General features: G+C 38.5%; 1 protein-coding gene across 9 annotated transcripts in view; it reads left to right on the forward strand.

Moving 5' to 3' along the window:
- Nucleotides 1–1,575: 1,575 nt before the first annotated feature.
- The window catches only part of RBMS3 (RNA binding motif single stranded interacting protein 3), a 1,500,462-nt gene continuing 1,490,010 nt past the window's right edge, over nt 1,576–12,027 (forward strand). For all 9 annotated transcript variants that reach the window (XM_056800925.1, XM_056800928.1, XM_056800932.1 and 6 more), the window contains exon 1: nt 1,576–1,696. In XM_056800925.1, the coding sequence (XP_056656903.1) occupies nt 1,591–1,696 (106 nt within the window). In that variant the 5' untranslated portion in view covers nt 1,576–1,590. The remainder of the gene's footprint in view (nt 1,697–12,027) is intronic.

Here is a 12,027-nt window from a genome sequence, read left to right on the forward strand (position 1 = left end):
TTATTGTTATTATTATGTTGTGGATGTTAATTTTCTTCAGGTAATGTAACTCCTAACTTATCTATGCCTATGTATCATCTGAGACTCTTAATTGAATAAATGGACCCAGGTCATGGAATGGTGGCCTGGCAGTGTGGCTGGTTCATTTCTCTAAAGGGAAGATGGTCTTGGATTCTCTCCTTAGCTCCCTCATGCTCTTTTGTTTGGTTTTTAATTTACTTATTTGCTTGTTTGTCACATTAAAACACCCAGTTAACTCCCTCCCTCCCTCCTCTCTCCCAATTAAAGAAGGTATCATTTGACAAAAAAATGAAAAATAAATAAACAATGACATCTCACCTATTTCTATTTATTAGTTCTTTCTCTGGAGGTGAATGTACACAAGCCATTCTTCAACCAATATTTCTGTTGCTGTATATAGTGTACTCTTGGTTCTGCTTACTTTATTTTTCATAATTTCATTTAGGTCTTCCTATATTTTTCCACAATTTACCTGCTTGTTATTTCTTATGGCACAATAGTATTCCACCACAATCCTATGCCTTCGCACACTTTGAGTTGTCTCCTAGACATTCCCACATGGATCTCTCCTTCTACCTTCTTTCCCTCATTATGTGTTCTCAGTTCAAGCATGTAATTGCTGGCCCTAACCTGGGTCCCAATTTTTATAGCACAGTTTCTTTCAATGGCACGAGCATTCACCTTGGCTACTTGTACTTGGGTCGTGGGTGTTGTGTTGCTTCTCCTCCCTCCTTCTCCTGTCTAATTCATTAGCCAGTGTTCTCAATTCTTCCACTGCACTTTCTCCTGCTCCTCTCTCCTCCTCCACTTGAACCCCTCTGCCATCGTCCTAATTTAATATTTCAGTTCAACAATTATTTAGTGAGCATCTGTACTGTGCTGGGCTCTGGGGATAAAAAGGCAACATTACATATAATACTGAGAAGCTGTATGGTGAAGGGGCTTGAGAGCTGGCCTTGTCATCAAAGAGACCCCAGTGTGTTGAAGACCTCCTTCTGATATACTTATTGCTTGTGTGGTTTGGGGCAAGTCTCAACTTCCACGTGTTTCTTGCTAGTGTATAGAAATATTAATTTCAGAGCAGATGCTACTACTCATCAGTAGATGAAGTTCTTCAAGGAGATCTCCTTAGACCAAGAGGAAGCACAAGTCCTGTTTAAAAAAAGAAGTAATCCTAATAGTCATGTTCCCATAGTGCTTGAAGGCTACTGCAGTGCTTTACCATATATTATTTCATTTGCTCCTGTAGAACCTGTATTCCTCCCCCTCTAGAATATGACAGAAGCCTTCTAGTAGATCTCCCCCCTCTCTATGTTCTACCTTTTCCAATCCATCCTAATGAATTCCAGGCTAATTTTATTCATGAATCGGGTCAGATCACATGTCTGTATAGAACTCTTCAGTGACTCTTTGTTGATAACCCAGTAAAGAGTGAATTATTTAGCTCAAAATTTTCCAAAATCTTTTTAGGCTTGCAAAGATTCCCTTCCATGCACTATGCAGTTCAGTCAAACTGGGCTATTTGCCACTCTCCTCCACCATTTTCCTGCTTTTGTTTCTTTGCTTGTGATGTCATCATTGACTGGAATGCTCATATTTTCTCTGCTGAATTCCCAACATTTAAAGCCCAAGTCAGATACCACCAACTCCAGGAAACCTCTGGTCCAAGGAGTAGGTAAAGACCTTTACTTTCTGGCATAATTCTCTTATTACTTATCTTTTGAATCTCCATTATGAGCTTTTCCTGGAAGCTTTTTTGTTGAAGAGTTATTTGTGTATGTCTCATGTTTCCCTCCCCCTGATAGAATAACAGTGTAAGCTCTCTGAGGGCAGGGAGAAGGATTTTTTTTTTTATTTTAAAACTTTTTATTTTCAAAAACCCTTACCTTCCATCTAAGAATCAATACTGTGTATTGGTTTCAAGGCAGAAGAGTGGTAAGGGCTAGGCCATGGGGGTTAAGTGACTTGCCCAGGGTCACACAGCTAGGAAGTGTCTGAGGCTTTTTGATTTGAACCTAGGACCTCCCATCTCCAGGCCTGGATTTCAATCCATTGAGCTACCCATCTGCCCCCATGGATAATGATTTTTCAATAAACGAATGAACAAGTCTTTAGAGTGTGCCCACAGTATATCAAACATTAAGTTAAGTTCTGGAAATAAAAATTCAAAAGTGAAATGATTCCTGCTTTCAAGGAGTTTATATTCTACTCGATCTTTTTAGTACCCAGCTGGGCACTGAGCACTTGGTAAAGGTGCTTAATAAAATCTACTGGTTCAGACAGTTGTAGTGGAAAGAGCTGTGTATCTGAGATCAGAGGACCTGGTGTCAAATCCCAGTGTTGCCATTGACTCTTTGTACAATCAGAGGCAAGTCACATAGCCTCTCACCCTCAGCTTCTTTATCTAACTTGGAGATAAGACTATGTACAGTACATACCTCATGGGTTGTCATGAGGAAAGTACTGTGTAAAGCTCATTGACCCATATAACTTTGACTTCTTATTACATACACATCTTTCATGTACAAAAATCTTCATCCCAACAAATGGGCTTTGTTTCTCAAGTTGGGATTTATTTATATCATCCAGAGTCATTTGCTTGCCTTTCTTTACTGTTACACTCTGGAATGGTAGTTACAAGGATGCCTCTCCTATAATCCCTTAAGCCTTTCCTGATCAGTGCATGGTGTGGCTCTTTTCCTTTGGTAACTGTTCCATTCCATTCCATTAGATTAGATACTTACACTCAGGCTTAATTATTGGCTACATTTCTATTTTGAATTGCATTTGCTATCTCCTGGCTCCTTTACTGTTGTGATCCCTTCTTTCTTTGTCTTCGGTGGCATTGTGCCTCATAATTGGCTTCCACTTGGAGGGCAATCTGCAAATTTGGAGATTCATTTTCAATATGTAAACTCTCAATGCACACAGGTTGCTGTTATGCTCCACTTAAATCCTGAAGAAAAAAAAAGAGTCTGTGTGTGTCGTCTACTCTGAATCCCTTTGCAACCCTTTGTCTCTTCTTTAAGGCAGTTTTCTAAACGTGTGCCTGGTGTGTGCAAAGTTTGTAAAGGCGGTAAAATTAGAAATACGCAATTACGAATACGATGAAAAAAGGTTTTGACAACTTTTGTTGCATTTAATTCTAGTTACACTCTGTTCATTCAGAATAATAAGCATAATGTTACTTATTATGCAAATGAGGTGGTGAGGCAGATGTTTTCATACTGGTGCATTCACTGGGGATTAATACGTACATATGCTGAGCTGGAGGAGCTGGGCGAACAACCCATGAACTTGAATGTGGGCTGGCAACAGTGTGGGTTGATGGCTCTTTTGCTGCCATGAAAACTCATGATGTAGTGAAATGTTAGGAAAATCCCTTCAGTTAATAAGATCTGTTCTCCAGAAGGGCATCAGACAGCTTTCTGGACCTTTGCTGATTATAGATGGATCAAAAGAGAGAAACCTGCAGGATCTCACCATTTTGTAGCTTTCTTGACTCCAGGGGCCATCAGGTCAATCCATACTCCAAAAATATTTTCATCTAAAGCATCACTGACAAGTAGTCATTTGACTTTTACTCAAAGGATCTCCACTGAATATCCCATTATCCAGTTCTAATTTTTCTTTATGATTATGGCATAAGGACTTGCTTGACAAATGCAAGGGCTGGTTGAGTTTCTTTCTTCTTTCCTTTTATTCATTCCTTTCTTCAGTACCCTTCTCCTTCCTTCCTTCCCTCTTTCCTTCCCTCCTTCCTTCCTTCCCACCTTCCTTCGTTCCCTCCTTCTTTCCTTCCCTCATTCCTTCCCTTCTTTGTTCTCTCCCTCCTTCCTTCCCTCCTTCCTTCCCTCTTTTCTTCCTTCCCTCCTTCCTTCCCTCTTTTCTTCCTTCTCCTCTTCCTTCTCTTCTTCCTTCCTTCCTTCCTTCCTTCCTTCCTTTCTTCCTTCCTTCCTTCCTTCCTTCCTTCCTTCCTTCCTTCCTTCCTTCCTTCCTTCCTTCCTTCCTTCCTTCCTTCCTTCCTTCCTTTCTTCCTTCCTTCCTTCCTTCCTTTCTTCCTTCCTTCCTTCCTTCTTTCCTTTCTGATGTAGCAACCACCTTTATTATCAATCCCAAATTATACTATAGCTATAAGTAGTCAACTGACTTGATAAATAGTCTATAGGAAATGGTGAGTATATAGAGCCCAAAGCTACCTATATTTTATTTATTTCATAGTCAAGTTCTTTTTAATGTTTAATCATAAAGTAATAATAGATTATTTTCCCATCAGAAGATTGGAGCACAATAGAATTGGGAGGTAATTATTAAGAGTAACTCTTACACTTTGTAGAATGGGAGAGTTCCTAAATACTGGAAAATAGCTGATGAAGAGAGGGACTGATTGAGTTTGCATTTCCATTAGAATTTTCTGGAATTCATAGCAATTAAAGTGGGTGGAGCTATCAATGGTTGATGGCTGCAAGAACTGGTTGTTATTTAAAGGAATAAGGGCAATAGAAAATAGTTTATGAGAAAGGATGGATGGCAAGTGTGTTGTGTGCCCACTCGTGGTTATTCATAAGATTATCTTAAATAGCTAGCTTATAGCATATAAAAATAACCAGTTTTCATATAGCACTTTAATGTTTACATACATTATCCTATTTCTTTAAATTTTAAACATTATTTTATTTGGTCATTTATAAACATTATTCACTGGAAACAAAGATCATTTTCTTTTCCTCCCCGCCCCCCCCCCCCCACCTTTCCCTCTCCCATAGCCGACGCGTGATTCCACTGGTAATCACATGTATTCTTGACTCGAACCCATTTCCCTGTTGTTGGTATTTTAATTAGAGTGTTCATTTAGAGTCTCTCCTCAGTCGTATCCCCACAACCCCTGTAATCAAGCAGTTGCTTTTCACCGGTGATTTTACTCCCACAGTTTATCTTCTGCTTGTGGATAGTATTTTTTAGATCCCTGCAGATTGTTCAGGGACATTTCATTGCCACTAATGGTGAAGTCCATCACCTTCGATTGTACCACAATGTATCAGTCTCTGTGTACAATGTTTTCCTGGTTCTGCTCCTTTCGCTCTGCATCACTTCCTGGAGGTTGTTCCAGTCTCCATGGATTTCCTCAACTTTATTATTCCTTTTAGCACAATAGTATTCCATCACCAACATATAGCACAATTTGTTCAGCCATTCCCCAATTGAAGGGCATCCCCTCATTTTCCAGTTTTTGGCCACCACAAAGAGTGCAGCTATGAATATTCTTGTACAAGTCTTTTTCCTTATTATCTCTTTGGGGTACAAACCCAGCAGTGCTATAGCTGGATCAAAGGGCAGACAGTCTTTTATCACCCTTTCGGCATAGTTTCAAATTGCCCTCCAGAATGGCTGGATCAATTCACAACTCCACCAGCAATGAATTAGTGTCCCCACTTTGCCGCATCCCCTCCAGCATTCATTACTTTCCATAACTGTCATGTTAGCCAATCTGCTAGGTGTGAGGTGATACTTCAGAGTTGTTTTGATTTGCATCTCTCTGATTATAAGAGATGTAGAGCATTTTTTCATGTGATTATTAATAGTTTTGATTTCTTTGTCTGAGAACTGCCTGTTCATGCCCCTTGCCCATTTATCAATTGGACAATGGCTTGATTTTTTGTACAATTGATTTAGTTCTTTGCAAATTTGAGTAATTAAACCTTTGTCAGAGGTTTTTATGAAGATTGTTTCCCAATTTGTTGCTACCCTTCTGATTTTGGTTACATTGGTTTTGTTTGTACAAAAATGTTTTTAATTTGATGTATTCCAGATTATTTATTTTGCATTTTGTAACTCTTTCTAATTCTTGCTTGGTTTTGAAGTCTTTCCCTTCCCAGAGGTCTGACATGTATGCTATTCTGTGTTCGCCTAATTTTCTTATAGTTTCCTTCTTTATGTTCAAGTCATTCACCCATTTTGAATTTATTTTGGTGTAGGGTGTGAGGTGTTGATCTAAATCTAATCTGTCCCACACTGTCCTCCAATTTTCCCAGCAGTTTTTATGAAATAGTGGATTTTTGTCCCAAAAGCTGGAATCTTTGGGTTTGTCATATACTGTCTTGCTGAGGTCGCTTGCCCCCAGTCTATTCCACTGATCCTCCTTTCTGTCTCTTAGCCAGTAACAAATTGTTTTGATGACCTCTGCTTTATAATATAGTCTGAGATCTGGGACTGCAAGACCCCCTTCCTTTGTATTTTTTTCATTATTTCCCTGAATATCCTTGATCTTTTGTTCTTCCAAATGAACTTTGTTATGGTTTTTTCTAAATCAGTAAAAAAAAATTTTGGAAGTTCCATGGGTATGGCACTAAATAGATAGATGAGTTTGGGTAGGATGGTCATTTTTATTATATTGGCTCATCCTACCCATGAGCAGTTAATGTTCTTCCAATTGTTCAAGTCTAGTTTTAGTTGTGTGGAAAGTGTTTTGTAGTTGTGTTCATATAGTTCCTGTGTTTGTCTCGGGAGATAGATTCCTAAGTATTTTATTTTGTCTAAGGTGATTTTGAATGGGATTTCTCTTTCTAGTTCTTGATGCTGAGCTGTGTTGGAATTATATAGAAATGCTGATGACTAATGTGGGTTTATTTTGTATCCTGCAACTTTGCTAAAGTTGTTGATTTTTTGATTAGCTTTTTGGTTGAATCTCTAGGATTATTTAAGTAGACCATCATGTCATCTGCAAAGAGCGATAATTTGGTCTCCTCCTTGCCTATTTTAATGCCTTCAATTTCTTTTTCTTCTCTAATTGCTACTGCTAGTGTTTCTAGTACAATGTCAAATAATAGAGGTGATAATGGGCATCCTTATTTCACTCCTGATTTAATGGGAATGGATTTAGTTTATCCCCATTGCAGATGATATTAGTTGATGGTTTTAGATATATACTGTTTTTTATTTTCAGGAACGACCCTTCTATTCCTATGCTTTCTAGTGTTTTTAATAGGAATGGGTGTTGTATTTTATCAAAGGCTTTTTCTGCATATATTGAGATAATCATGTGGTTCTTGTTGGTTTGTTTGTTGATGTGGTCAATTATGTGGATGGTTTTCCTAATATTGAACCAGCCCTGCATCCGTGGTATAAATCCTACTTGATCATGGTGGATGACCCTTCTGATCACTTGTTGGAGTCTTTTTGATAGTATCCTATTTAAGATTTTTGCATCTATACTCATTAGGGAGATTGGTCTGTAATTTTATTTCTCTGTTTTTGGCCTGCCTGGCTCTGGAATTAGTACCATGTTTGTGTCATGAAAGGAGTTTGGTAGAACTCACTCTTTGCTTATTATGTCAAATAGTTTGTATAGTATTGGAGTTAGCTGTTCTTTGAATGTTTGATAGAATTCACTGGTGAATCCATCAGGCCCTGGGGATTTTTTCTTAGGAAGTATTTGATGGTCTGTTGGATTTCTTTTTCTGATATGGGATTATTTAAGAAATCTATTTCTTCTTCTGTAGTCTAGGCAATTTATATTTTTGTAAATATTCATCCATATCACCTAGGTTGGTATATTTATTGCCATATAGTTGGGCAACGTAGTTTTTAATGATTGCCTTAATTTCCTCTTCATTGGAGGTTAGGTCCCCCTTTTCATCCTTGATGCTGTTAATTTGCCTTTCTTCTTTCCTTTTTTTAATTAGATTGACCAGTACTTTGTCCATTTTGTCTATTTTTTCAAAGTACCAGCTTCTAGTCTTGTTTATTAGCTCAATAGTTCTGTCACTTTTGATTTTATTAATTTCTCCCTTAATTTTTAGGATCTCTAGTTTGGTTTTCTTCTGGGGGTTTTTAATTTGTTCGTTCTCAAGTTTTTTGATTTGCATTTCCAATTCCTTGATCTCTGTCCTCCCTAATTTGTTAATATATGCACTCAGGGATATGAATTTTCCTCTAAGTACTGCCTTGGCTGCATCCCATAAGGTTTGAAAGGATGTCTCGCCATTGTCATTTTCTTCAATGAAATTATTAATTGTTTCTATGATTTCTTCTCTAACTATCTGATTTTGGAGTATCATATTATTTAATTTCCAATTAATTTTTGATTTGGCTCTCCATGTACCCTTACTGATCAATATTTTTATTGCCTTGTGATCTGAAAAGGCTGTATTTATTATTTCTGCTTTTCTGCATTTGAGTGCATTGTTTCTGTGACCTAGTGCATGATCTATTTTTGTGAATGTGCTATGTGGTGCTGAAAAGAATGAGTATTCCTTTTTGTCACTATTTATTTTTCTCCATATGCCTATTAACTCTAATTTTTCTAAGATTTCATTCACCTCTTTTACCTCTTTCTTGTTTATTTTTTTGTTTTGATTTATCTAAATTTGATAGTGGTTGGTTCAAGTCTCCCACTAATGTGGTTTTACTGTCTATTTCCTCCTTCAATTCTCCTAGTTTCTCTATTAAAAATTTGGATGCTATACCATTTGGTGCATACATGTTGATTAGTGATATTTTCTCATTGTCTATACTCCCTTTTAACAGAATATATTTACCTTCCCTATCCCTTTTGATCAGGTCTATTTTTGCTTTGGCTTTGTCAGATATCATGATTGCAACTCCTGCCTTCATTCTATCAGTTGAGGCACAAAAGGTCTTACTCCAACCTTTAATTCTAACCTCGTGAGTGTCAACCCACCTCATATGTATTTCTTGAAGACAACAAATGGTAGGGTTTTGGGTTCTAATCCAGTTTGGTATTTGTCTACGTTTTATGGGTGAGTTCATCCCATTCACGTTCAAAGTTATGATTGTCGTTTGTGGATTCGCTGGCATTTTGATATCTTCCCCTAGTTCTGACCTTTCTTCTTTAGCTATCTCCTTTTGAACCACTGATTTACTTTAGGTCAGTCTCCCTAGTCCCCTCCCTTGAGATGCTTCCCTTTCTAGCCCCTCCATTTTTATGCTCCCCACCCCTCCCCCTCTCCTTCCCTCCCTTTTTATACTCCCTCCTTCCCCTCCTTAATTTTCCTTTCTTTCTTGCGCTGTTGGATAAGATAGAATTCAGGATCCCACTGGATCTAGATGTTCTTCCCTCTCAGATTTGATTTCACTGAGAGTAAGGTTTAAGTAATTCCACTTCATGCTCTCTTCCTCTCCTTCTCATATGAGAGTTCTTCCCCTCCCCTTCCCATGTGTATCTTTATATGGGAAAGATTATTCTGTTAAGTCCCCCCCCCTACTTCTTCAAGTAAATCTTAGTGTTATCAATGGTTCCCCCCCTCCCTTTTCCTTTCTTTGCCCCCACTTTCCCCAAATCTTCTTAATGCCACAATCTTTCCCTATGCATGTTTCTTCTAACTATTCTTATGATGCTACAATTTTTGAGAGTTACACAAAACATTTTCCCCACATATTAATATATATATATATACATACATATATATATATATATATATAATTTGATGTAAATGTAGTCCTTATAGAAGAGAGTTTGACTTAAAGAAAAAGATAAGATTTATCTCCTTTTCCCTTTCTTTCATATTTACCTTTTCATGTTTCTCTTGATTTCTATGCTTGGATATCAAATTTTCCACCAAGTTCTGATCTTTTCTTAGCAAATGCTTGGAAATCTTCTATTTTGTTGAATGCCCATACTTTCCCCTGGAAGTATATAGTCAGTTTTGCTGGGTAGTTGATTGTTGGTTGGAGACCCAGCTCTCTTGCCTTTCTAAATACCATGTTCCATGCTTTGTGGTCTCTTAGTGTGTTAGCCGCTAGGTCGTGTGTGATCCTTATGGGAGCCCCCTTATATCTGAAGCTCCTCTTCTTGACTTCTTGTAGGATTTTCTCCTTTTCTTGCAAGCTCTTGAATTTGGCAATTACATTCCTAGGGGTTGTCTTTTGGGGATTTAGTATAGAGGGTGTTCTATGAACCCTTTCTATTTCTATTTTGCCCCCTTGCTCCAGAACGTGTGGGCAATTTTCTCTTATAATCTCCTGTAGAATATCAATTTTATTGTTTATCTCTGGTTTTTCTGGGAGACCGATAATTCGGAGGATGTCTCTTCTCCCTCTGTTTTCCAAATCTGTGACCTTCTCAGTGAGATATTTTATGTTTTCTTCTAATTCATTAATTTTTTGGGTTTGCTTTATTGATTCTTGCTGTTTTATCATCTCACTTTCTTCGAGGTGCTTAATTCTGGTCATTAGGGACTGGTTTTGCTTTTCAGCTTTGTCTGCCCTTCTATTGGATGCTTCGAGCTCTTTTTCCAATTGAGCAGTCTTATCTGTCAGACTGCTGATCTCTTTCTCCCATTTTTCTTTCCAGGTTTCCATCTTTTGGATAAGTTCCAGTTTGAGATCTTCCAGAGCTTGTTGATATTTTCCATTTTGGGAGGCATGTTCTGATATTTTATTTTTTGGATTTCCTCCTCATTCTCTTCTTTTCCTTGGGTACTTCCACCATAAAAGTTTTCAATAGTCACCTTTTTCCCTTTCTTTCTGGAGGCTTGATTTTGGGCCATGTGAGCCATCCCTTTGGTGTTTTTATTCCCCTTTCCTTTTTCAACTGGTGTCTGGGTGATATGGACGGGTTTTCTGTGAATTTAGGTTGCCTCAGACTAGTTCTTCCCAGCCTCTGAGGTTTCTTAGAGAGCTGGGCCCCTGATCACATCCAAACTGCCCAGGTGTTTAGCTCTGCCCAGATAATCAGTGCGTGGTCCGCCCCTGGTGTTTAGCTCCACCCAGATGCTCAGCGCAACCTCCCTGACTAAGGCTCAGCAGCCAGTGCTCAGCGCCGGGTTCTCCTGTGAAACCGCTCTGAGACATTGTTTCCTGGCAGTCCCCAGATCCCAAGGACACTGGAGTGCCCCCCCAGACAGAGATGTTCCCCACTCACTTGGTGTCCCAGTGAGCACTCCAGTAGCTCACTCTGGTTTGGTGGGGGTGGTGGTGGGAGGGAAGGGCGGCTCAGTTCACATTTCTGTGCAAGCTTTTCCCCCTTCTTATTATAGTGTGGAAATGTTCAAACCCCAAGTACCTTTGCCTCTGTGGGGTACTGGGGAGTCCTGTTCCGCCAAAGGTGATTTTTATGCTCCTTTGATGTAGTCTATTTCGTTCAGTGCCGGGGAAAGGAAGCGTGTGGCATCTAGATTGCAGCCATGATTACCCGGAATTCAGTCTACATTATCCTATTTAATCCTCATAATAATCCTGGGAATTGTTATTATTATTATTTCCATTTTATAGATGAGAAAACTGAGCCAGGAAGAGATTAAATAACTTGCCAAGATTCATACAGCTAGTCCGTACCAGGGACAGGATTCCAATGTGTCTTTCTGACTCTAAATACAGCACACTGAACACTCACTATATCACTTACTGCTGCCTAGATGGAGTTAGTATATACTATTCCATTCAACTCCTTTATTTTACAGTTGAAGAAACTGAGCTATTAAATTACTTGACAAACTTTCTCTGATAAGTGGCAGTCAGAATTTGAACTCAGGTCCCTGCCCCCCCAGCCATTCAATTCTCATTTCTTAATGTTTCTTCAAATCTCCCTTTGTGTCACTGACGTGTGCTTATATCATTTATTCATCACTGTGTGCTCAAGAATCCATGAACATCATTGACTGGTTTATCTCTGCGGTCATTTTCCAGCTGCAATTCCTCTGAGCATGTGATGGGGAGGAGGAGATGAGAGGGCTGTGAAGTCAGGTCCGGTCTATTGCTGCCTTTCTGAATTATGCTAGCTGTGATTTCTTCTGTCTTTTCTCCCTAGGGCAAGATGATTAATCTAATAGATACATGATAACCAGGGAGAAAAAGAGCTAAATAATAAAACCATATTAATTTGGATTTTACTTATTTAATTATATGATATTTAGGGGCAAGCCTAAAGTATGTGCATTATCAATAAAAAAGGATTTTCCTACCAAATAAATAGTATAAAATGCAGGAGAATATTTAAATTATTAAAGAGAAAAATTGTATTTAGACATGTAAGTATTTTTGAAAACA

This window comes from Monodelphis domestica, chromosome 5 (assembly GCF_027887165.1).
Source record: "Monodelphis domestica isolate mMonDom1 chromosome 5, mMonDom1.pri, whole genome shotgun sequence".
NCBI lineage: Eukaryota > Metazoa > Chordata > Mammalia > Didelphimorphia > Didelphidae > Monodelphis > Monodelphis domestica.